The sequence below is a fragment of the Brachionichthys hirsutus genome, chromosome 13 (assembly GCF_040956055.1).
Source record: "Brachionichthys hirsutus isolate HB-005 chromosome 13, CSIRO-AGI_Bhir_v1, whole genome shotgun sequence".
Classification (NCBI taxonomy): domain Eukaryota; kingdom Metazoa; phylum Chordata; class Actinopteri; order Lophiiformes; family Brachionichthyidae; genus Brachionichthys; species Brachionichthys hirsutus.
In genome coordinates, this window is record NC_090909.1 from 2,653,731 (window position 1) to 2,679,927 (window position 26,197).

Sequence of the window (26,197 nt, forward strand, 5' to 3'; positions counted from 1 at the left end):
CTCATTGTAAGAAGCCATACCGTTCATATGGACACGCACACACACACACACACACACACACCACTGACCGTCCACACATGCGCACATTTACTCTTGAGAATGCTCTCCAAACGGAACACTCTCCCTTCAGCTTAGTACAGGATGTTATGAAATCAGCACTGTTGGTGAAACTTAGTGAAGGGTAATGGGAGTCCTCTCTCACCAACCCACCCACACACACACACACACACTCTCCACCTGGCACTAGCATTCACACGCTCACTAGTGAAGCGCCGAAGCCCACTTCAGTCCCAGCAGCTCCAGCAAGGAGCCCGTTGGCGGTCGGTCTGCCCGCCCGAAGCGGAGAGGCCGAGCCGGCGTCGGTTCGATTTCACAGCCCGGCCGCTCTCGCTTGAAGCTCTGAGTCGGTCCGCCGAAGGAGAGGAGGGAGGATAGAAGACGGGAAGACGCGGCGTAGCGATGGCTGTGACCGGCATCGCAAAGGATCACCTGGATGAGTTGATGCGTGAGGAGGCAGAGGATGTCTTCTACGAGGAAGGTAGGGTTTGGGCGTGTAGAAGCAGATGTTGCGTTTGCAGGTGGGCTGCTGGAGGGTAGCGGCGAGGTCAGGGTGGGTATAGGTCAGGGTGGGGAGGTCGGGGTGGAGAGGTCAGGGTGGGTATAGGTCAGGGTGGTTGCTTTGTGACTGGTGGCTTGGATCTGAGTGAGGCTGTACGGCAGTAACAGCAGATTTATTCAGCATGTATTACGTATAATCAGTGTAATAATCCTTGAATAATGAGCTCCGCACGGCGGCTGGCCCCCGCTTCCCATTCCAGGAGCTCCGTGCAGAGTCTGCTTATTGATTTTCCAAACTTTTGCCCTCCTCAGAAAGCCGAGAGGAGCCAGCGTGGGCGTTCTTACGTAACGGGCAGATGTTTGCGCCTCAGCTTTATCGCGCCACGAGAAAATCTATACGGATAATTTTCGTGTGTTTTTATTTGAGCTGTACAATGAAAGAGTGACGAGGTTGAGGTTACAGGTCTTGTTTATTTACGTGCAGCAATTTGAATGTGATTATTTGACACATTCTTGTTGTCACCCTGTTGATACACAAAACGGCCATTATTGTTTCACACCGAGTTGAGGGACGCGAGCCCATCGAGGCTCCTCGAGTGGAGCGTGCAGAGGGATGCTCCCTGCTGTCGTCTCCTTTGGCGTCTAATATATGTTGATGCAACCACTGACCCACTTCCGACTGATGTGTAATTACCCAGGAGGCATGCGGGTCAGCTGACTCGGTGCAGCGATCCCACCAATCACAGCGTCGGCGTGTTTATACAGCTGAAGGAGGCAGAATATTCATCCATTCATTTGTATCTTTAACCCACTGACTTACGACAGTGGAGCTACTTATAGCCTGGCAGCAGAAATGTCTCACCTTCCTCCTGTCCTGCCTCTCCTCCTCCTCCTCCTCCTCCTCGCTCTGAATCCACTTCAGGTTGGATGATGTAGCATAAACCTTCCTCAGTGGGAAACGGTGAGTTTTAGCTCGTTGCCCTGCAGCCAACGTGAACGGGGTTGTTGAGATCCGGCGAGCCGTCGACCGGATTGCACCCTTTGTATTTAAGGATGTGGCTGACCTGTACGCATTATTTCACCGCAGAGGTATATTTATACAAACTCATGTAGAGACGCATCTTTAATGTGCATAAAGTCTCTCAGAACGGAGCTTGATAGATGCGAGATCTCTTTGTGGTGTGATGTCGGCTGAATTGAGTGACCCTTGACCCCTAATCTTAGTTTCACCACCATATTTGGTTGCGTATCCAGAGTTTCTGGGCCAAAGAACTGTCTCAGCTTAAATATAATGCAGCTCAAAGAGGTTTGATATTTAAATACAATGAGACGGTTCTACAAACGGCGTCCCAACTTGTCCCAGATGAGCACCCCTGCAAAAAAAATCACAGCTCTATAAACACCCACTCGACCCGAACGAATGCAGAATCAGAATCCAAATCCCTCAAGTGGTTTTTAGCCAGAAGTTATCACAAACACAGCGGAGCTTTCGGCCCTGTTATCACTCTTCACCATGCTCACACGCATCCGAACGCACATCCACAAATTAAGAAACCGGGTCAGATTACGTGCAGATCCGTTTCGGCCTCTTTCTCTCATCTGGACCTGCACAAGCGCGACAAACGTCAGGAAACTCGAGCTCCCTCTGAGCCGAGAGGACGCCCAACAAAGCTCAGGATTCCAGATCAAATGTTTCCCCGCTTCCTCTTCGTAAACTTTTCTATCCAGGTGTGTTTTCCAAACTCTTACATTTGAGTCTTTCCCTTTTTAGCTTTTAAGCAGCAAATCAAATGCTTGTCTTGACGGTGAGAAACTTGAGGAACGTTCCACCCAGCAGAACCGGGTGGAACTCGTACCCACACACACACACACACACACACACGTCACCCATGAAGATGTCGTCTCCGTCCACAGCGGAGCGACACGCCGTCGAACATGCTCTGTGCTTTAGTTTTGTGCATCTGTGCCGGGAATAGCTCCGACCTCAGGGAGCCGAATGTCACCACGCTGCATCTCGCGCCTCCTGTTCCTGACAGTTGGCTCCATTGACCTACTTTTACCACGAGACTTGAACCGCTATTATTTTTCTGCAGTTCACCCTGGAAGGAGATAGAAAAATAAGAGGAAGAGCAACAGAGCTGGTCGACGCACAAATCCTTCTCTCTCTGCGGACATTAGTGTGAACTGTTTTGCATTTAGCTTATAGCCACTGCTAACCTTTCCTTCGCGAGTCCCATCATGTGGTTGCCATGACGATCTACGCTACAGGCGACACTCGCGGTGATTGACACTTGGTCGTTTTGAGCAGCTCTTATATTGTCACATGCCCGTCCACGGGTCTTTGCGCAGAGGCAACGGTGGACATTTGGAAGTCGTGCTTCGCTCCTTATTGAGCTCGTTTCATAGGAAGTGAAAATATTCTGGCCTCTCCAGTCACATGGCCTCTAGGCCTCATCCTGGCTTCATAGTCGGACGCCGTCGGACACGGTTCGGACATGTTTGAAGGGGCGAAGCGAAGATTTTGGGATGAAAGAGAGGACAGCTACAGGAGTAGCAGAACGTCGATGGCGGCGACCAACGGCAGCGGTTTGCTGGTGCAGAAGGAACGAAGGAGCTGCCCTGCTTGGGGGGGGGGGGGGTCAGTGGGAGGCTGCTTTCAGGCGTATCGTCTGTGTATGAATGGGGTTTGTGATCGAACACGCTAATGATCCGCAATGAAATCGAGCGGGTGGTCTGAGCTGAGGGTCAGCGGCCTTGAGGGATTTCATTCCATGTAATTACGTGTTGTACTGTACTTGTATGTTGTTTTATATGTAATTGAGTACATGCTTGAGTGCTACATAAATATACTTTCTTTTCATTTCATTGCAATTTAAAATTCTGTGTGTGTGTGTGTGTGTGTTTGTGTGTGTGTGTGTGTGTGCTCGCTCTAGTCTACAGTATATATAGCTGCTAGTCAGGGGCTGTTGATGACAGACGTAATTACAGGCTGAGCAGTTCAGCAGCTGAGAGTCCAAGAGGAAAGAGGTGTGTGTGTGTGTGTGTGTGTGTGTGTGTGTTCCACAGTTCCCTGCATGTGTTCGACCTACTATTTGTTCATAATGTACTGGAATGTATAGGAAGTAGGATCTGACATGGGGGGGTAACGGGGAATAAAGCCATTTCTCATAGGTATATGTTCTGCACCCGTTTGCTTCGGCCTGAATTGGATTTGCAAGGAAACATCACGTCAACTTGTGAAGGACGTTTATGCTGGCAGGACGACGTCGACGTAAACACGGCGTCTCTCAGTTTACTTGTTGTTTTCTCCCCCGGAAAGAATCGCAGTGAACCCACCCACGGTGAATGGATTAAAAGGGAATTTTCTTTTTTTTTGGGGGGGGGGGGGGTCTGGCAGAGCTGCAGATGATCCCACCATCCTTTTCATCGCTTTTTTTGTAGATTGGAATCATAATAAACAAATGTCAAAATCTGGGACCCGGTAAATAACCGGTAAATAACCGGTAAATAACCGGTAAATAACCGGGTGATGCTGACAGAACCAGCTTGTTTACTTTTAGACAGGCAGGGGGGGGGGGGGGGGCGGCGCAGGCTATGTTTGATTCGCGCGTCTGTTCCCACGCGCACGTGCAACCCCGCCACACACGCGCACACAGACACACAGACACACACGCACACACACCAAACAAGTGGCCCCGCCCTCCCGGTGACGTCCCCCCTCTCGTCATTGGCTGGCTGCTGTTCAGGAGGGGCGCTGCAAACGCAAACAGGAATGCGTGTGAAGGTGGGCTGTTCAGCGTTTCCTCTGGACCGGACACGCGCCATCACGCACGCAGAGCGGCTGGTTATTTACCCGAGCACGGATTTTTATTTTATTTATTTATTTACAAAGACTTTTGACAGAGAACGCGCTGAATTAAAGGGGGGGGGGGGGGGGGGGAACGACCCTTTTCTTCCTTTTACGCATGGATGGAGAGGCGCAGGTAGACGCGCAGCGACGCCACTGAGGAGCCGCTCCGGTGAAGTTCTGCAGAGGTAAGTTAAAAACACGCTGAGTCACGTGGTGAGGGGAGGTCAGCTCATTCAGAAACTAACGCCGGTCCTCCGGAGGAGGGGGAAGCGGGGAAGCGGGTTCTCCGGGGGGGGGGGGGGGGGGGGGGCAGTGGGTTCTCCGGGGCAGTGGGTCAGTGGAACACAGCGGCGCGTCATCCGACCTGGGACGCAACTCACTGTTAGATCAACAATGAACATTTGTTTTCAGCACAAACCTCTCAATAGTTCACACGAGTGTGCGTTTCACGTGGTTATGACTTGTGTTTATTATTCTTCTGTTAAATAATAGTTTAAATATCCTGTCTTCGTAAAGAATAAAAAAAATATAATTCACAGAACTGGAGTATTTCTCCAAATTGTTATTGTTATTTATTTGTGTGTGTTTTTTTTGCATGACGTGTGATGTGTAGTCTCTTTGTGTGAACTTCTTGGAGACACAACATGCCGTTTAATTTTGCCTTTTGAGGCGGAGGTTGTTTGTGTGGCGCTTAAGTCAAGATATCCGTGCGTATCAATGTTTATCAACTTTCCTGAAAACAAAGAAACAAACCCACCCACCCCTGATGCACGCATTACTTGAGGCAGTCACGGCTGGGATAAATAAATAAAGCCCTTCCAGGTCTGCTGAAGGTGGAGGTCAAAGGGCATCAGGCTAAGGTCATCTGTTCCTCGCTGATACCGCCCACAGCGGCAGTTCCAGGCGAGCTGGAGCAGATAAACGTGACGTGCGCAGCCTCGACTCTCACGTCCGGAGATATCTCCAGACGGTCCGCTCACTTTCTCACGCTCATCTGGGCTTTTAAAAAGCCACGCCGCACCGCCGTGATGTTTTTTAAAAACCCCTTCGTTTGAATTGCAGCCACCAGAGCTGTCATTTCGTTCAGACTTAGAATTTTTTGTTTTGCGATGCTTTTGTGCACGGCTGCTCCCGCTGCTTTTTTTTCAGGCTAAATTCTCTTTCGGTGTGGAGCCAGGCTGGCTCTGATATGGTTAAGTAGAAGTGCTTTGCTTCCCTGCCAGCCTGTTCGGGGGCCCTGGTTAAGCTGCTTGAAAGGGGGGGCTGGAGTTTGTTTGTGCCAAACCCAGTCAAGGCTGCAGGGATGCAGAGACCAGCATCTGCTCCCGGACTCTCCTTCACCAGCAGCCGGCTTTCCTTTCCCTCCATCCAGCCCTCTTTTTCTTCTCCCTCCCTCTTTCTTTCTTTTATCCCTCCCATGTTATTCACTTTCTGTGGTGCACGCACACACACACACACACACACACACACACACACACGCATTCATTTACTTTCTGTCTGAAGCGTCATTAAAGGAATTATGACTGTGTGGTTTGGAGGAAGTACTGATGCTGTTGTTTTGTTGGGTTTTCCCCCCAAACTAACGTAAACTTTTTTTTTACCATCGCCTTGAACCCAAAACAATTTTCAGGAAGCGTCGGCTTCCCACAAATCATAAATCTCAGCCTTTAGGATGAGCGTTTGGGAGTTTTGTGTCATCGCCTGAACTATCAGCTGGAACTGTCAGACGTAATAAATGATATAAGCATTGATCACTAAGCTTTGATCGTTTTATTGGCTCTCCTATAATGCTGTGATCGAATCCACCTGAGCACGTTTCTGTGGCACCATCCTAAGAAAAACCCCTCCCAATCCAAACCAGGGTTTATTTAGTGCAAATAGAGAATTCATGTAAACTTAAATACAAAGTCTATAATTAAGTTGTGTGTTTGTTTTTTCCGTCCATCAACGTCGCTCTCAGAAACACTTGACCTTTTTCCTCTCCTTCAGAACACCCACTTGCACTTCTTGGGAATGTTGCCCGCCTTGCGTGGGTGTGTGTTCATGTTGCTGGCGCATGCATATATACGTCTTTCCATCTGTGTGTCCATATGTGTGGTTTCTCTGTGGGGTGGGGGGGACTTAAGGCCTTGCATTCTTACAGGAGGAGTGCCTCCTTGAAGGTTTTCACAGCTGATAGTTATTTCATAAGGCTGTGTGTGTGTGTGTGTGTGTGTGTGTGTGTGTGCTGCAGAAAGTTTTGAAGAGGAGTGAAATGATTTCACTCCGAATGCGCGGCGTGTTTTAAACAAAGACTGTTTAAATCATGAATTATCGTCTCCGTGATCCGCGCTTCTAAATTTAACACGCCGCCACCGCTTTGATGTCAAGAAGTCGCTTTAATTCAGGTTGTTTGATGAAACTTTAACGTCGCTTCGGCAGGAATTGGGTCATCCTGTTCTGTCGTTCTGATGGTTCGCGTCTCGGTCGCGTTGCACGAACGCTGGTTTTATTATAGAAGAAGATTCTCTCTTCTCACCTCGTGTTTGGAGGTGTCTTTTTGGAAAGGGTGAACAGTGACAAACCTCGGTTTTAGACTGTGGTTCGGTGACAATGGGGTCTGATAAGGAGGACTTCCTGTCGGCTCAGAGGTCATCTGGTGTCAAGAGGTTGGCCTGGCTCTGCTCACCTGTCCCGACACGTCCCATCCCATAATAACCGCTTTGTCAGAGGGGGGTGGGAGGTGTTTTTTTTTACTGGCATTAGAAACGCCAGGGTTTAGGAAGGTGGTTGTTGTGCTGAGGTAAAGTAGTATGTTGGGGGAGGGGCAGCGACAGGGAGGGACGGGTTGGACTGGGACGGTGGTGGAGACCACTTGCTAGGAGGAATGAGGCGTGGCGGTGGGAGGTGGCATCTCCAGGGAATGGTCGAAGGGAGGAGATGGAGATGAAGAATGTAACCTTAAAGTCCTTCCTAACCCTCCCCCTACCCCCCACAAAGAAATCTTCTACGCTGTCCTAGATACTGAAGGAGAATTCATGGTGGGGGTGGGACATGTACGTATTGTCCAATACGCCTTCCCACCAACTGTGTGACTGTCCCATCATGGGACGCATGCCCCCTGTGGCATGCTGCAACACAACACATGACATCTGACATACTGGCACACACACACACCTACGCACGCACACACACACACACACACACACGCACACACCTCTGGCCGGAGCAGCTGGGAGCTGTGGGATCGCTGGGATTAAACCTCACTTGCTTCTCTTTCTGATTGGAATTTCTGCTGTTAACATCGTGGTGAAGTCGAGGCTGCGGGATGAACAAAACAAATATTTCAGAAAGTGTGTTTATATCTTAAAGTATTTCTCGTTATATCATCGTGCATCGTTGTGTCCTGAAGGCCAGGAACACAATGATAGCTGGCTGGTTTCCCATGGCCGGCCAATTCACACATATCTGGACTTGTATTATCGCAATAGCAGCTATGGGGGGGGGGGGGGGGGTGTTTTCTCTTGCTGCTAAAAATAACAATTGGAGCTGAAATAACTGGCAAAATCCCGTTTGTATGGCTGCTGCGTTCCAGCGGCGCAGCATAGGTGGTCACATTCCCACACGTAGCCACACATAATGGACCAATCAAAGCTGTGGAAACCCGATTCTCATCCCGGCACTAATGCAAAGGGGATTCTGGTGGGTCGGAGCAATGTGCATGGAACAACAGGAAGAGGGGGGGGGGGGGTAAACTGAGAAGCGTCCCCCCCCCATTGCTAATATTTCGTTTTATTCAATCAGATTCAAATCAAATCTAAACTGAATTTTCATTGGCGGATTGGGTAATCAGATTACTTCAGTAGTTTGATGCATCTCCAACCTCTTTATGTCACAGCCCAGCTATCGATGCCTCACAATTTAAACTGAAAGGTGAACATCGGCGCGTCTGATCATGCCGTATAACAGGATTTATTTCTGTGTGTGTGTTCCTTTTTTTTTATAATCCGCTCAGAATCAAAGGCGAGTCGACCCATTCCGGCTTCTCTACGGCTTATCGGCGATGACGACGGCAAAGAGAGGGAGCTTTCTCAGCTGCAGTTTGTTGTCTGATAATGCATTAAGCAGAAAAACAAATAATTACCTATTTTCCTGAAACGAGGGAAACTGAATCAGTCGGCTGAAACCTTTAGGGAATCAGAGGTCTGATTTCATATTTGCATGGACACCTACACACACACACACACACAAAGGCTTTTTGATCATCAGATGGCTGAAGCGACCATCAGATGATTTTGGTTTTGTTGTGTTATTTATAGAGCCTGGAGCAGTTTAGCCGTCATCTGATGCGACTTATTTTGTGTTTTTGTGGAACGTTTACCACTGGAGGATGTTCGGGAGTCAAAATAGTCTCCGATGTTTCAGGATTTCAAGATTTATGTCTGGTCCTGATCGACAGGCTGAAGCATAGATTTTGAGATTAGAAGATTCCAGTGCAGCATTCCCAGCAGACGGTTATCTTACCTTTTTTTTTTTTTTATTGAAGCTTTGGTGAGAAAGCAAATATGTCAAACAGTTCCTGTATTGATTTTTGAATCAACACACCCTTTCTCCCCTCGATAGTTGGAACAATGAGCCGTTGTCTCCGCTGTTTTTTATTTCCTTGAGCCTTCTTGTGAAACGGTTCATCAGTGATTTGTCTCGGCGTGTTGTTTTTGTCGAACCTGTGCATTCTGATTCAGGAAGACCGTTTCAAAACGGCTGAGTCTTTATGGAGCTTCTGATTCTTTTCCTACCGGACTCCTGACGGTCCTGCGTGTTTGCGGCTTCCTGATGAACTCTGGTAACCATCGCATGACTTAGTTGTTTCTCGATTGAATTTTACTGCTCTCAGGTAGAAACATCATGTAATATGCAAACTTTTTTGTCTTTGTGCATCTTATAAAGTCATCTTTTTAAGGTGAAATATTCATTATCTTCTCTTATCTCTGTTTTGTTCTGCAGTTCTCTGTACCTGCTAAAGGCGTGCCGTGCATTTTTTACAGCTTTATTCTTTAAAGTCTGATGCTGCTAAAAAGAAGAAAAGAAAATGCTAAAGTTGTAGCCCAAAAACAAGACAAAGCGCTGAAAGATGCTAAAAAGAACTGAAGAACATAGTAACGCCTTTCATGCACACTGATGTAATCGTTTGCAATGACGCTTCCTACACCGACAAGACGGCTTTCTAAGCATCCTTATAATTAAAAGCGTTTCATCGCTGCCATATTACACTTGTGTCTTTTTTTTTTTTGGTCCTGTTAGCACTTTCTGAAAAGGCTCTGTCCTCTGGAGACGCTCTCTGTCTTCCTCAGCAGGAGGATAACGAGGCTCTGTTAACCTGGAGTAACTTTACCTTCTAAAATCGGATCTGTTTGCGCTCGCGAACCTTTCCTGGAAATAACTGCGGCTGTGATTACGGACCCGCGTCACACGCATGACCTCTGACGTGCTGCATTTCACCTTGAAATGAATCTTGTCGATGAATAGGTCAGAATTTCTGTGCTTTATTATGACCCTGCAAAGTGAAGCCTGTCTTTCTGACTGCAGCTGGAGGGCTGATGATGTGTTTCAGTGTGTTTTGGCTCGGGGACGGCAGCCGGGCAGCCGGTTATAGCTCAGCCCAGAGATGCCCCAGTGGTTCCCCCTCCTCACTGAACCAGCTCACATAAACACAGACTCCTGCTGCATGAAGCGCGACTGGGTCGGCTTCCAGGCACGTGCTTGCAACCTGCAGGACGTGTCGGAACGCGCCGGTCCGTTTCCAGGAATATGTAGACAATCCGTCATTACTGTAATCTGTCTGTTTTTAACCGCTGCATCTTTTTCACACACGTTCTCCTCTTAAACCTCTCATCTCTGCAGGCGGCCTTTATTCTTCCATTTCTACCTGTTCTTGTTCTGCACTTCCTGCCCCTGCTAGTTTCACGGAGATGAAGGGACGATGGAAGGCAATCTCGGGGATGCTTTTCATGAAGTCGTTGGCACGTTTTAAAGCAGCATCTGTAAAAAAAATACAATGTAATGTAAGAATCCTCTTTCCAAACATTAAAACTGCCGGCCGTGCAGCGCGAGGGCGCGCTGACCCGCTGGCGTTGTTTACGTAACGCACTTCATCCCATTTTGCCTCCTGTTGCCATGGTGAGGCTGATTTATACAAGCGTTGAGAACTAGGCTCTTGTTTTTCTAAAGTGTGTGTGTGTGCTGGTTTTTGCACACAAGTACACACTTAAAAACAGACGTGCACGCTCTGTTTACAGGTTGTGTGTGTGTGGATGCAGATATTCTGTTTGTCTAACGCCCACATCTTCATCTCCTCCACTTTTACTCGGGTTCACCTCGGGTGCTTCATGGAAAGAGGGACGGTGTCGACGTGGTTTCCAGAATTTCATTTAATTCTCTCAGATGTCCTGCTTTCTCACGCCGGCCCCGTCTTTGCTGTCGTCCGGCGGCCTACTGTTCGATTCTGAAGCTCACGTGGTCCACAGAAAAACGCCTCATCTGGGGGCATTTAAGGCCGTTAGCAGTAGCGTGAGAGCGCCGGAGACGCGACGCCAGTGAAAGGACTGACTGGCAGCTTTATTCAACGCGGGTCGCGACTGGCACCAAACCAGAGCACTCTGCGAGCCGCCATTGTTGCTCCCGTCTTTGGAGCATCTTTAGACGACCCTAGTGTTTCCTCAGGCCCTGCTCGGAGGAGGAGGAGGAGGAGGCGGCGGCATCATGTTGCTCAATCGCTTGTGTGACGAAATGTATCTGTGGAAAATGCACGACACTCAAAGATACATACGGTGTCTATTTTTTTTTGCTTGTCGTTTTGTGGAGTCGTTAAACTGGTAATGCTGCAGGGACGGTTTGTCTCATTTGTGTGAGCAGCGGCACGGGACATGAAGGACGTTTTGAAGACTGAGACTTCACAGGCGCATTCCTCCGCCTGTCGCCGCCGTTTAATTTGATTCGACAAATCTGTCTCGCCTGCAGGCGCTCCTGTGTCGAACGTACAAACTGTGAACTTAATTTGTCTCCTCGTAGCAGGAATTGAAAGAAACCCTCCGATATGTTAACTCGATGAGGTCCGTATCGGATCCTCGCTTTCTATTCGCCGAGCTGCTCCGAACTTTCTTCCATTAGCTTCCCGATCTGGACTAAGTCCCGCCCGGGACAGTCCATCTCGTCCCACCTGTAGTCGGATGTCTTCCAGTTCATACACACTTCTGTCCACTCAAATCAGGTTTAAAGTGTGTGAAGTGTCTTCCTTTGAAGGAAAGCGACACGACATTTGAAGTATGTTAGGAGTCGAATGGCGGCAGGTAGGCCGGCGGTGCTGGAGCGTGTTGGCGCAGGCTCTGGATGCCGCTGAACCGCATCGAGCCTCGCCGGCGTGGTCGCCGCTCTCTGCACCTTCGTCCCGACATGGTTCGTACGATAATTGAGTTCAGAGGCCGCTTTTACTGACCCTGACCTGGAGTTCTTCCTTGTAGTCCAGATGTTGTCGGTGGATACTTATGCGATGTCCGTCTTTTTCTTCAGGTGTGTCTTCCCGCATCCCGGATATCATGGCGGCCGGCACCCACTCCCCCGGGGGCCCTAATGGCATAATCCGGAGTCAGTCCTTCGCCGGCTTCAGCACGCTACAGGAGCGGCGCTCTCGGTAAGCGAACGTCGCGGTGGAGGCGGAGCTACTTTAGCATTTAAAGAAGGTTATTGATTTAATAGTCCTTTTATTGCACGCTGTTTTTAAAGGGGTGTTTCACCACTTTGCCACTTGGCTCTCATCTTAAATTCTCCATAAAGCGTTTTTAATTGGACTGAGGAATTTGCTGAGTCGGTAATCTGGAGCCACAGGAAGCCCTTTAGATCCCTGAATTCTTACGGCGGCCAACCCACGTTCCTCAAACTTGTCCCATCCATCACCAGAAGTTAGAGATCGAGATTTATCGGCGACGTCTCTCTCTCTCTCTCTCTCTCTCGCCATCACAACGAGACAAAGCCCTACTCACATCCCGGAGATGTCTTGACGGCTTTCTTTTCAGCAGCCCTTGCCCTGCTGAGCGAGTTATTTGGAGACTGTTGCCCCTCTTTGCCTCTGCACTCAGACAGCGAGGGGGGTAATTGGTTGGAACGACTGCGGGGTGTGGGCGACTGACAGCGACTGACGCGTTACCCTTCTGATAACGAGGGAGGCGAGCGGCTGCAGGATGTTGGATGGATTCTGAGGCCGCCGGAGCGTCTTAGTGTCTCCCCCATGCATCCTGCAGCATTTGCAGCTCCGGTTTCTATGGAGCTGCATTTGCATCAGGGCTCGCGTGTGAATCTGCGCGTCGCTGCTCAGACCCCTCCACACTGCAGCTCGCGTGACCCCCGAGGCTACGCAGCTCGCATTCTGCAGTGTCCTACATTCGCGGCAGCTTAGCCTAACTTGTGCCGCCTCCCCTGGCGAGACTTGGCTTGTTCCTGCTTGTTCGAAGGCTGGAATTAGTCGTTGCCCCGTCCCTGAGATGATGCAGGGATTGGCTCAAGTCAAAAGGGAATTGTCGTTCCTCTGAAACATCTGGGATGGGGTTAGGTGAAATCTGATTGGGGAAGATGAGCGTGGCCTAAAATGATTCCATGGGAGAAAATGCTCAATGTATCATTTTTCTTCAATTTGTGATGATAAATTAATGACATTTTGAGTTTTAATTTTTTTTATCCTGTGCGCTTGATGGCCAGAGGGATGACTCGGCCATGAAAAGCATCATTCATTCTAGATATCCAGATATATTTTGCTATGTGAGAATGTATCGCCCATTTGACAGATAATTATTATCACAATAAACTCATATTATCATACATTTAAAGCCCAAATGTCAAATTTCTACCTTTTAAATTGCATATTTTGGTGTTTATTTTCATAAATGAAACAATTGACAACAGAATCCACACTTTATTTTAGCATCGCTGAATCCTAAGCGCTTTCTAAGGAAGCCTCTTTGACCGAACTCAAGTAGGTCACATGCTTGTCTTCAGCAGCTTTGTCTTTGGCTTCCTTTTAATTAGAGGGAAGGGACGTGTCTGTCCAGCGTCCAGCTGAAGGCTAGAAGATTTGTTTTAAGCATCACGTGCTGAAAGCTTCTCATTTATAAAGCACGAAGCGGCGGGGGGTGTCAGGACTCGCCCTCAGGGGTGAGGAGCTCAGCCGTTTGGAGGGGGGGGGGTCCTTCCCCGTGGAGGCATTCCAGGCATGTCCCGCTGTTGGACCGCGCTGGCAGGTACCGACTGGCCCTAAAGACGAGCTCGTATTCTTAAGGTGCTTTAAAACAAGTTGACCTGATGATGACGAGTCACCAAAGTCGTTTCGGTTCGTTCACCAGTTCTGACCCAGAAAACGACCTGTTTTAAGATTTCTGATTAATTGCTTGAACAAATATAAAACAAGAGAATGAGATAATTCGACTGCTTTTAGGTGATTTTCATTGGTCGGATCCTTCGTGAGCTCTCTCTACTCTACTCAAACACAGACAGCGGGTTGTGTTTGCCTATGTTTGCTGACGCGTGTGCGTTTGCATGTCTGCGTCTTTGAGGCAGTGTTTGTGTGCAGGTTGATGGATCATGCTTAGACTATAGCTAAACACGCTCAGGTCGTACAAGTCGAGCTTTACACACACACACACACACACACAGTGTAACAGTGTGTGTAGAATGTCAAAGGTTGTGCAGGACAACACAAACGGCAAAGCAGTGCAACTACTTCAAATTTGAATTAGACTTAAAATGATATGATGACATTTGCAAATGAAGACCTTCATAAGCAGCTCTTTATTTGCAAAAGTCATCAAAGACCGGAATGTGCAAGTCACACGGAATCTAAAAATACCCGTAGCCAGCGTTCGTCTTTTATTCCTCTCCTCTGTCCTGTTTGTTGAAAACGATTCTCAACCTGGTGGCGCCGAACTTGTCTGTTTTACGTTCTTCTAGATGCAACTCCTTCATGGGGAACTCGGCGGTGCAGAAGAAGCCCCAGTCCAAGCCGAAGAAGCCCCACCTGTCGGGGCACAAGGGGGGCAGCAGCTGCAGAGAGCCGCAGCCCAAAAGGCTGGAGGAGGTGTACACGGCTCTCAAGCAAGGCTTCGAGTGGGTGACGGGCGTGATATATTTAACTACGCGGCGGCATTGTATTTGTATTTATTATATTGGATGATGTGCTGTTATTTATATTGAAAAGGTACAAATAAAATAATAAATGTTGTAAACCTGAAATGTTTTTCTCCTCGTGTCGTAGTGAGTATCTGGAAGTTCACCAAACGGAGCTGGACAAGCTCACGGTTCTGATGAAGGACATGAAGAGGAACTCTCGCCTGGTCAGTTTACACTCGGGGGCGACGTCCTCGCCCACGTCTGGGACGCGTATTTGGACATTTTAGGATCTGCGTCTCTGAGCTTTCTCACTAGTGAGATGCTAAAATCGACAGCACGCTCATGTTTTCATTATAAACGAGCGGCCTCGGCTTCGCCGTCTTTCTGCGCTGACCCTGATTGGATGTGTGTTTCCTCTCTCCAGGGAGTGCTGTACGATCTCGACAAGGTGAGCCGGCGGAGGGGGGAGGGGCTGCTGCTTCAATTTTGATAAGTGTTGGGAGGAATGGGGTCTTTGATGTAAGAGAGAAAAAAAAAAGGAGTTGAGTGAGGGGAGGGGGGAAAATGGATGAAAGAAAGCCGGGAGGCGACGGCATGGGAGATGTTTGCATTTTGGTTAAACATTGGGACTTATTTTAAATATAAAACGCTTGATTTTTGATGTTCTTGCCTCAGACTCTCATTATATCCTGTAGTCATTATATATTTTTGCAGCCTTGATCTCCGGTCCGTCATTGTGCCCTCTCTGTCTCTCTGCAGCAAATCAAAACCATCGAGCGGTACATGAGGCGTCTGGAGTTTCACATGAGCAAGGTAAGAAGATGGGAATCCGCTGAGTCTTTGTGATTTGCTTTCAGTAAAAGGCTGTCGAAGATTTCGCCTCGCGACTTCAAGATTCTTCTCGTTCTTCACTCACTTGCTCGGAGTCTCCGGCCCGGCCCCCGCTGGCGTCTATTTCCACTTCTGTACAGAAACAGTTTGACATCACTGGAAGTACTTTTTTTGTCTTCCTGCTGAGAGTTTGATGAAGAGATCGATACGACTGCAGCCGTCCGGTCAGCTCAGCTAAACTTCTCTCTAACTGGGCGAGGTCTGCAGCTTCTCTTCAGTAACTGGGTCAAGATTCTTTTTTTTTTTTAAAGGACCTTTGTCCTCCATCTTTGTCAAAGTGGCTCGAGGTAGAATCTGTTCTGTTATTTTGCTTCGGGCGTTGATTTACTTGAAGATTCTTTCTCGCTGTGTCCCTTTTTTTTTTGTGGGCCTCCTTCCAGGTTGCCAGTTGGAGGGGCGTTAATCCCCGACAAGGTCCACGGCGCTGTGATTTTCTTCTGTAGTCCTTTAATGACCTCCCTGGCTGTGCATCGAATCAAACGTGACAGTGGGCGATCAGAATAGACACACCCAAACAACAGCGCCGCCTCCAAAGGCAACCATGGCAACCCAGAGACTCAACCTTTGAAGCCTTGAGGAGCACAGAGGAGCCATCTTCTTACGCATCCTCTCAGACCGTAAGAAGTCTCCTTCGGATGTCCATGACGAACGGGACACACGGACGGTCTTCGGACAGATTTGCAGCTCGAGTGCTTCTGCAGGCTTTAAGGCATCAGTGAATCTGGGTCAGAGCCGTTACTAGGCTACAGCCAGAAGTGACTGACGGGGTGAAGATGGAGAGAGCGCAGAAGAAAGGTTTGATGAGCGTGAAAAGAGGTGGTGTCAAAATAATCATGTTCCTTGAGGCCGTTCAAACGCGCTCGAAGCTTTTCAACTTAACATCCAGCATGACGCTCATCGGGCAGGCTCTGTGCAAAAAATAGAGTTGAACGCACTTGTAAATATTGGAAGGAGCGACTAATTCATCTTGTCGGTAGGGTGAGAAGCCTCAAAGTCAAAGGATGAGTAAAAACGTCAACGTGCACCGTGCGCTCATTCAGTCTCCATCAGCGGCGGCTCGCCCTCGTCTTTTCAGCGACTGTCTTGACTATTTGCTGGAGAGAAATCAATTCTGAAGCCTTTATTCCCAAATTTCCCCCACATTTGACTGTTTCAGTTTTACTTGATGCTTTTATTCATTGTGCAGTTAATTTGAAGTGAAATTTTAGCATAAAGTAAAAGAACGGAGGAGGAGAATTCTAATGCCAAATGAACGTGCAGCATGAATGCCCAGTCTGCCCCATAACGGCTATTGGTTACACACATGCACATGCACATGCGCACGCACACACACACGCACACACACGCACACGCACACACACGCACACACACACGCACACACACAAAGAGGACCGGACCATTTTCCAAACCTCAGCATCAGCAAATAGCTCCTGACTGAGATTAACTGTGGATTGTCCATTTAAGAGAATCAACCAACCACAAAACGATAGTCAGGAAAATACATCACACACACACACACACACACACACGTTTGTTCATCCGTTACTTAGACGGATGATTTCACCAGTGGGCAGCACGGTGGCGTAGTGGGTAGCGCTGCTGCCTCACAGTAAGAAGGTCCAGGTTCAGATCCCCCAGACTGAGTCTGTTCTGGGTAGAGTTTAAGTGTCACGCGGGTTCGTTCCGGGTTCCTCCCACCGTGTTTGTCTTGTAGTTTGTTTGTCCTGTTTGTAGTTGTGGCTGCTTTATGTCAGACTAGCACTATTTCTCCGATGGTGTCATTTTGGTGGACGCGGTACATTAGCATGAAAAGGCGTTCTGATGATAAATTGCTCGCCCAGAGACGTCTGTGCACGCTCTGCTGAGGGTTGGACCATCAGATCATTGATGATCCATTTGCACCGTCGGAGGGAATCGCTGACTCAGTAGAGCAATGTACATGAAATTGGCAATAATGGACTCCGGCGTGCCGGGAACCTGATCTGAAAGGTGATCAGTCAGCGAGTATTTAGTCCCGCCTCTACGATGGAAAAAAACCCAGCATGTTCGTTACCTCGTCTCAGAACAGGACGTGAAAAAAGGTCCAGCAGCTGTGAGCAGCAATAAGTGTGCACGTGTGTGTGTTGGCATTCAATCACAGGCGCATCGCTTTGTGCGGAACAGCTGGGCGAGGGGCGACTTAACAATCGTCCGTCAGCACATTGCAAATGTGTGTGTTTGCGACTCGCATCAGCACCGGCCTTTTGTTCTCGCCCGTGCTAGCTGGCCGCCTGCAGATGCCCCCCCGGGCAGTAATTGGGCACACGTGGAGGAAGCAGGTGGCACAGAATCTACGGCGTCCTGCACGGGACAAGCGTCTGTGGTGCGTGTGAACGTGTGCGCCGGCTGGCGATGTCAGCGGAGCGTCATTAAAGAGATGAGTGACGGAGGCGAGCGACCGCCAGCTGTGTCCCCCCCCGAGAGAGAGAAATTCAACCCAGAACGAGCGGGATTATTTTTAATGTATGTCCTTTTTTGACTTCCCGTCTTCTTTTGAACGCGAGCACGCACACACACACACACACACACACACACACAGAGGCCCGCATCTCCAGAGAGGGGCTTGTGTGTTCTACGCTTTTTGAAGTGGTCCGCCTATTTTAATCTTGTTTTAATCACTCAGCCTCTGGGGTGTGTGTGTGTGTGTGAGAGAGAGAGAGAGAGAGAGTCAACTATAAATTGGACACGGTGCCAAATGTAAAAAGAACTCAATTGGATTTTTCACCATTTAAAGAATTCTTATCCTCACGCTGGTGATTTTCCCATAATCCCTCACTGCACGGAGACATGCAGGTTTATTCATCCTGCTCATTGTTGTTAATAGAGCGACTCTAAGCTGCGTTTAGAATACATTTACATTTTATAATCGTCACATCTGGTAAGAGTTAATTAAGCGGGTTCAGGTGTTTTTCAGGGGATGGACTCGTGTAGAAAATTACTGCTGTGGGGGAAACGGTAAATGAAAATCTTTCATTGTCATTTTGTTTGTTTGTTTGTTTCTTCTTTTTCCTGGGGTGAAATGAGGCGTGACGAGCTGCTGCCGGGCCGCCCCTCCGGAGTGGCGCTTGGCTGACCTTCAAAAGGACATTTCCTTAAAGGCAGCATGAGTCGGTTGTAATTACGGGGGGCGGGGGGGGGGGGGGGATCTTAATTAGCAGATAATGATATGATTACTTATCGCCTCAGAAAAATGATGGCTGTTCTTCTGCCGTTGTTGGTGAAGGTTTTGTTACAGAGGCGTGTAATCTTCTCCTCATTTATGGGAGTAAAGAAACATTTGTTGGTTTTATCAGTGCAAATATTCACTTGGATGAATGTTTGTTCTGTTTTCAGCTCGTGCTGGAAACGGAACATGTTTTGAAGCCGTGGGCTTGTGTGTCTGAACCAGCCCAATCACAGCTGTGGTTGGAGGGTCTTTTCTAGCTGGCTCAGCCCCACTGCATACCACAGACAGACAGACAGACGGGTTGGGCCCCAGGCTGGGGCGAGGGGTGCTGAGGCGGCAGGTTGGATCCAGGAGGGTGCTTTTTGGTACATTTGTCCCCATCCTGAAACATCTGACTGCAGACAGCTTTTCATTTTGCACAGCAGCTGCTGTGCTTTAGACGTGTCTGCATGTCCTCAGTTGCAGACTCCGCCCCCGCAAACATGCTGACTGCGTGCGGTTCAGACACAAAGATGCACTCACAGAAGCCGTTAGGATGGCGGGGGCCTAAACGGCCCATTTTCTGCCACTTCTCCCTAATGAGAGCCACAAAGAGCCCGAGGCATCAATATTTCAGGCCTCTCGTCAGACGGGCTGCAACGTTCCCCTTTTGAAGAGGCTCATTAGGAGCGCTTTGTTCCCGGCTGCCACTCCGATCGTACGTGAAGCCAGGAAGCCGGGAAATTAGACGGACAGGGCGCGGAAAATCCGGACTGCCGGATAGATTGTGGTTCCTGGGAATCACACGGAAGCGTTTGAGCTTCGTTTGGTTCCGTTTGGTTCCTTTGTCCTTTGCTTTCTGGAGAAAGTGCATTTCTGCAATGTTGCAACCTCGGAAGTAAATCCCAAAGAGATGTGAAGACGTCCCGATTCATGTTGTCACTCGGGGACATTCTGATGTGTTGCGTTTCAAACTTCAAAAGACTCGCCGCTCCTCTCGCATGTTCGCCCTGCTCCGTTTGAAGGTTTGTGCACGGGATCTGGGCCTGTGCTTGCGGGGAACCCTCGTGCATACGGATGACGGAGGGCATTCTGTGTGTGCTTCCAGGTGGACGAGCTCTACGAGGCCTTTTGCATCCAGAGCCGCCTGCGGGAAGGCGCCAGCCGGATGAAGCAGGCCTTCTCCTCTTCTCCTTCCACCAAAGGCACCAAGGAGAGCATCGCGGAGGTCAACCGCCGCTACAAGGAGTACACTGAGGTAGAGATGGAGGAGCAGCTCGTCAATGTTAGGAAAAGGAGGCCTGGTGCGGATAATGTCTGAAACTGAAGCGGGGTCAAGCGGGGGCTCATCTGTAAACGCTGACCTGCAGTCAGTTCTTGGAGGAAGAGCTTTAGATCCCAGTAGAACAGCTGCACCTGTCTGCGGGGCTTAAACCAGCCGCCGTGCCTGTAGTTAAGTGTCGGTTAGCTTTTTCTTTTAAGTCTCTGCAGATGACTTGATTACCGTTGTTGCTCGGTTCCAAATAGCTGCTTACAGGATCGGTATTATCTTTCTCGCCCCTCCGACAGAATATGAGCACGTTTGAGAGCGAACTGGAGAACCTGCTTGGAGAGTTTCACATCAAGATGAAGGGTGAGATTTTAAAAAAACAACTTGTTTATATTCCAAGATCAGAAGAAAATAACTCAAAATGATTCTGGGCTGAATTCAACTTTGGTCTGGATCCAAAGCTTTATATGTTGGATTTAACCATAAATAAAGACCATTTATCCACAGTTTCGATCACCCAGCGAACTTTTCAATCGTCTATTTCCTCTTTCTGGCAGGTTTGGCCGGCTTTGCTCGGATCTGTCCAGGAGACCAGTATGAGGTAAATAATGTCCGTCTGACCTTTAGCAACTCAACTCAAAATGTTACAGACGGATCTTGATGACATTTTCAGGAAATGTTGGGAATGTTACCAGGATGATCCAGAAGGGGATCCTGGATTCTGGATCACTTTGAAATTTTCATTAACGTTGCAGTAAATGGAGCTTCAAAATGTGTTCCTCGATATCTCAGTTGATTATTGACCGATATGTACGGAATTTGACGCAGTCATGTAGGGTGGGGATCTCGATCTCACCACCGAATTTCATCCGGATCAGGTCCAGGTTGCGGATATTAGCGAGATTTTGTTTAGTTTTCATTTTTAAGGAATCTAAAAATCAAAAAGATGTCTTAGACTTTTACCCCCCACCAAAATAAACAAAAAAAGAAACACACACACACAAAGCCAGAAAAATCATTTGCATCACCGTTTTCTCGTTCCCTCTTTCAGATCTTCATGCGTTACGGCCGCCAGCGGTGGAAGCTGAAGGGAAGGATTGAAGTGAACTCCAGACAGAGCTGGGATGGCGATGAGATGGTTTTCATGCCGCTCATCACTGACCTCATCAACATCAAGGTAGTGCCGAGGCGAAGTGGCGCCGAGCAGTAGAAAGGAAAGACGCAGATACATTGTTCGGGATTGTGGCCTTAGGCTGGAAGAAACCTGATTGTGCCTCGTGTCGGATTAAACCGTGTCGTCTCCGCCGTTACTTTCCCTGACCTGAGGAGAAACTGAACGCTGCCTTTCGGCCTCAATCAGGTGACCGAGCTGAAGGGCCTGGCCACTCACATGCTGGTGGGGAGCGTGATCTGTGAGACCAAGGAGCTGTTTACCGCCATGCCTCAGGTGGTCGCCGTGGACGTCAACGACCTGGGGACCATCAAACTCAACCTGGAGGTCACGTGGTAGTAAGTCAAGTCTCATCAGAGGGAATACGAATTCACTTACATGTGGGCAGGCGTGGATAAAAATCACATTTTGTACCCCCCCCCCCCAGCCCCTTCGACGTCGAGGACTTCACTCTGTCGTCTGGCAACTTGAGCAAAGCCACGGCGCTCCAGAGACGGGTGTCTGTGTACAGCCAGGGCACGCCGGAGACCCCCACCTTCCAAGACGCCTCCTTCTTTGTGAGTCAAACACGCGTCTCTCGCTGTCATGGGCAGGTGGGGGAGAGTTGCTGCGTCTCCCCGAAATAACTGGAGTCATCATTTACCTTGTTTTTTTGCATTGTAGTCTTCAGCTAAATGCAGCCTCAGAGGTAGACGGGGGGGGGGGGTCTCCCGTGAGCCGGTCCCAAGCCCGGATAAATCCAGACATTTCTGTGAATACAGCAGTAGTCGTGCTTTCCCTAAACTAACGCCCCGCCCATTTCCCCGCTACCCTCCTCTCCTTTGCATTTCCACACCCAAACCCTCTCACCTACGCTGTCCCACCTTACACGTTTGCCCCCCCCCCCATATCCCACTCACCCGCCCTCACTCACATACCCAAACACCTTGTCCTGTTTGCCTGCATGCGTTGTGTAAAGAAGTGGCGGCCACACCCCGCGGAGCGCCAGCGCCTCTCCTTCCTGCGCATCCTTCGAGACACCCTACTAGAGAAGCTAAGGCGCAGTCGCTCCTTTGGTGACCTGGCCTCGCTCCGGCCAAGGCCCAGATCCAGTCTGGAGGTCTATGTGAGTGTGTCGTGACCCCCCCCCCCCTTGATCCTCCTAACCCTGACCTTTGTGTGCCTCCCACCCCCAGCGACCTGATAGAGGTGGACTCCTCTGTGGGCTTCAGAATGCCGTGTGGCTGCTGCATGTCTATTTGCATGATGTGCTCTAAACTGCTGACTTTATTCTATTCATATTGATCTTTGTGAATAGATATGGTTATATGGATTTAGAAAGATTGATGTTTTTCTTTCTGTCGAGCTGCTTGGCGGAGGTCTCCGCTCTCCGAGTGCTTTTCCGGTTTTCCATGCCCTGATTTCCTACTGTATCTTTTACATCGTGCACATTCACTTCCCTCTCTCTCCTTTCAGTCCACTTTACCAGATGACGTCTTTGAGAACGGCGGCTGCGGGGCGGCCGAGTGCAAGCGTCTCTCCTTCACCTTCTCGGACACCTCCGGTTCCACCGCTAGCCCCAGCCCCGCCCCAAGCTCCCACTCCCCGGGGCAATCCAACCCCGAGATCACAGTCACTCCTCCTGGAACGGATCCGCTCCCGACACAAATCCTCCCGACGAGGGAGGACTCTATTGCAGAGGAGCATTTAATGGAGGAAGAGGAGGAGGAGGAGTATGAAGAGGAGACGGGTAGCAGAGGAAGTCGGGACACCACCGCCAGCCTGGCTAGTGATGAGGCTGAAGTGGCTGAGGACTCTGACTGGGAGCGGACCGAGTCTCAGCGAAATTCTGGTTCCAACTGTTCGGCTGCCCCGTCCCTGAGCTCCGATGTACACTTGTCCACGGTGGCCCCAGAGGACGTGTTCTTGGACCACAATGACGAACTGAAGCCGGTGGAACTGGACACAGAGGAACCGGGCAGCCTGACCAGGCAGCTTGTAAAGAGACTAACGTCCGCAGACATTGTGTTCCCAAGCGGGAGCTCCACCGAGGAAGGGGGGAGCAGGGCATTTCTCGAGAGCAGCCTGGAGGAGGCCATCCACAGCCTGCTGCTGAGGCTGGAGTCCCTCACCCACCGCTGTCGAGAGCTGCAGGAGCTGGAGCAGGAAGTGATGCGTCTGGAGGACCTGCTCAAGGTGCCTCGGCGCGTCCCGCGCGGGGATTGTTTCAGCGAGCGTTGTTTTCAAACCATTTCCAACCACATTGCTTGTTGCCTTGTTCAAAAATTGTGGTGGTAATTTAAATTTGAATAACAAATTATTTTGTTATTCTGTATAAACTGTATTCATAATAAACTGTATTCATAATAAAATTAAATACTCCTTTAGGGAATATTTAGAAAATAAAATAATCTTGTGATAGACTTTAACAGACTGTCTGCAGCACACAGGGCTTTTATTTTGAAGCGGTTTTCCGCGTAGCAGATTTGATGATGCACCGTTAGTATAGTCCACACTTTAAGATAAATATGAAAAGCATGATTTATAATTAACATAATTTAACAGATGAAATCATTACTTACCTTAAAGAACTTTGTCCTCCTCAGTGTCGACTCCCAGGTCACCGCAGCAGGTCGTCCAGCCTCAGCCTGACGGTGGAGAGTGCCTTGGAGAGCTTCGACTTCCTCAACACCTCTGACTTCGACGACGAGGACACCGGAGACGACAACGCCGCCCTCGGCGTCCCACAGAGGTCTCCGCTTTCCGACGCGGATGGCGAGCGAGTCGGGTGAGTGGGCTGAGACGGTTTGACAAAAGAGTACGTTTGTGTCATATCACAAAACAGAAAATATAGCATCTTGGCCCATCTGCCCTTGAAAACCAATTTAAATTCAACGTGATGGTGCTGCCACCTGGTGGTGACTCTGGGTCACCTGCCTCCTGCAGGGTCCTGCATCCAGAGGCCAGGGGACACCTGAGCGAAGCCCTCACAGAAGACACCGGGGTGGGGAACAGCGTGGCAGGAAGCCCCTTGCCTCTGACCACCGGGAACGACAACCTGGACGTGGCCATCGTCATCCACCTCCAGTACTGTGATCACCTCATCCAGGTGCAGCTCGGAGGCCGTTTTTGAATGAGAACTATTCAGTTGCATCTCCATACCTGACCTCTCCTTGTGTCCTGCGTTCACAACAGCTGTTGACCACCGGCGTGGGGGCGTGGCAGCGCCGCGGCCTCCTCCTCAAACTGTCGGGACAGACTCAGCTGTTGGAGGAGCTGGCGGAGATCGGCGAGGACAGACTCGGGGCGAATATGTCCGCCGCCGATGGTCGGTCTGCTCTGTGCAAAGAAATATTCGCGCCACGCAAACCAAAAGGTTGCAGCATTTGACCGGGCATCGTGCCGTTTCTTTCTCGCAGTCCTCCCGGGCCTCGCCGAGCGCCCTCAGCTGATGAGTCTGTGGTCAGAGTGCAGCGGGTCTGCAGGACTTTTCCACACCACGCTGGACCGAGTGTTCAAACACGTGAACCGGCGCTACGCGGCATCGCTGCAGGAGAAGCACCCGCACAGCGCAGCCACAGGTGGGCGCTTCGCGAGCTCGGTAGCGGTTCCGACTGGCGAGGTCGATGGGTTTTAAGCAACTCGAAAGGCTCAGCTCAGAGATGGGACAAAGGCGCCGCCGCCGTTTTAGATGAAGGAAATCACTTGTATGTGAAATGACGCTTCACCGTGACCTGTGACGTTGTTTTGGTAGCGAGGTTTTGGCTTTCGGGCAGGTTTTATGGCCGTTTCTTCGCACCTGTCTGAACGCTGTACTCTCTCCTAATCGTTAAATCAATTGCTCCTCTCCAGCGATCGGTGTCGTAGTCGGCGAGATGGTCGACCGGAGCGATCTGGTGGCGGCCGCGCTCTCCCGGGACGTTTTGACCGTGTTCCAGTTCCACAGTTATATTTTACAGCATGAAGTGGAAGACATGGAGACGCACCTGCTGCACCTGGCCAGAGAGGGTGAGGCTGATCTGTTCAGGTCTTATCCTTATTTGTGAGCGCCACCTGTGTCTCGATTCCTTCCCCCATGATAACATCCTGTACGCCGAGATGAATCCATAATTCTTTCTTCTTAATTCTGAAGAAGGAAGCGGATTTCAGCTAAATTCCCCCCCCCTCCCCCCCAGACTACTATATGCTGAAGAGTTTGCTTTTATTCAGATGCTTTTGCAGAAGCTCTGTGCAGCGGGGATTCTTCTCGGTGTTTGGCGGAGCTGCAGGAGGTGCCAGTGTCGTCCCTGTGGCCGAGGAGCGGCACCCTGAGGGTCCTGGCCTCCCTCCTCACAGCGGCGGACCCTCAGGTCAGCAAGTCTGCGGCTGACTACCTCTCCTCTGGAGCCTCGCGTAGCCACTTTAGGACCCGGGTGAGTAGCGCTGAGCGTGTTTGAGATGCACCTTTCATCAGATGCTGCAGGACATGTGTGAATATTGGTGTGTGTGTGTGTGTGTGTGTGTGTGTAACTACAGGCGGTGGAGTGCTACACCCAGGCACTGTCAGAGGGCGGAGGTCAAAGCCAGAGGGCAGCTTGTTCAGCTCTCAGCTGTCTGCAGGTATTCGGCTTTTACGCTGAGATGCATTCGCACTGTTTCACGTCACGCTTGTATTAGGAGTAAATGTAGCCACGCCTCCTCCATTGGCTGACTGAAGCATGCAAAACGTATGAATCGCTGTGTGAAGCTGTGACAGAGGGGTTTGCCTCTGCAGGCAGCGGAGAGCGTCGCGGCGGTCGTGGCGCTGTGCGACTCGGCCGACGAAGAGCTTCGCCACGTCGCCATCGAAACCCTGCTCGCGTTTGGTGAGCGGCAGATTGACACGCAGCGCGGCCTTTCTGCAGTACGGCCGCGACCCGCTTGTGATTTCAGTTTCCAAATTGCCCCCCCCCCGTTTATCGCAGGCGAGGACGGGCGGCTGGCGTATGAGCAGCTGGACACGGTGCCGGGCGAGATAGTCCGTCTGGGGACGCGGCGAGGAAACGCGCTCACCACCGCCTTCTGAGCCCACCGTGCCACGGGAAACGTCCCGGCCGACCTCCCAGGCCAGCGCGACCCCCCCCCCAGCTTAACCTCACTCTGCACAACTCACAGGGCTGCGATGACTGATCACCTACCGAAAGG

The 26,197-nt window shown here is 50.0% G+C and overlaps 1 protein-coding gene across 1 annotated transcript; it reads left to right on the forward strand.

Moving 5' to 3' along the window:
- The first annotated feature begins 444 nt into the window (after positions 1-444).
- On the forward strand, positions 445-26,078 carry ripor2 (RHO family interacting cell polarization regulator 2). The gene is made up of 22 exons (XM_068747298.1): positions 445-538; positions 11,954-12,074; positions 14,381-14,536; positions 14,685-14,763; positions 14,964-14,987; positions 15,299-15,352; positions 19,723-19,872; positions 20,184-20,247; positions 20,442-20,485; positions 20,936-21,061; positions 21,245-21,393; positions 21,483-21,612; positions 22,511-23,230; positions 23,641-23,822; positions 23,981-24,143; positions 24,230-24,362; positions 24,454-24,615; positions 24,887-25,042; positions 25,244-25,446; positions 25,550-25,633; positions 25,788-25,878; positions 25,978-26,078. The coding sequence occupies exons 1-22, from the start codon at positions 460-462 to the stop codon at positions 26,076-26,078; spliced, it is 3,171 nt and encodes a 1,056-aa protein (XP_068603399.1). The 5' UTR covers positions 445-459.
- Positions 26,079-26,197: the final 119 nt, after the last annotated feature.

Coding starts and splice junctions, on each gene's coding strand:
- ripor2 (XM_068747298.1), top strand. CDS start 460: ATGGCTGTGACCGGCATCGCAAAGGATCACCTGGATGAGTTGATGCGT. Junction 12,075..14,380: donor CTACAGGAGCGGCGCTCTCG/GTAAGCGAACGT, acceptor ACGTTCTTCTAG/ATGCAACTCCTTCATGGGGA. Junction 21,062..21,244: donor CTGACCTCATCAACATCAAG/GTAGTGCCGAGG, acceptor GGCCTCAATCAG/GTGACCGAGCTGAAGGGCCT.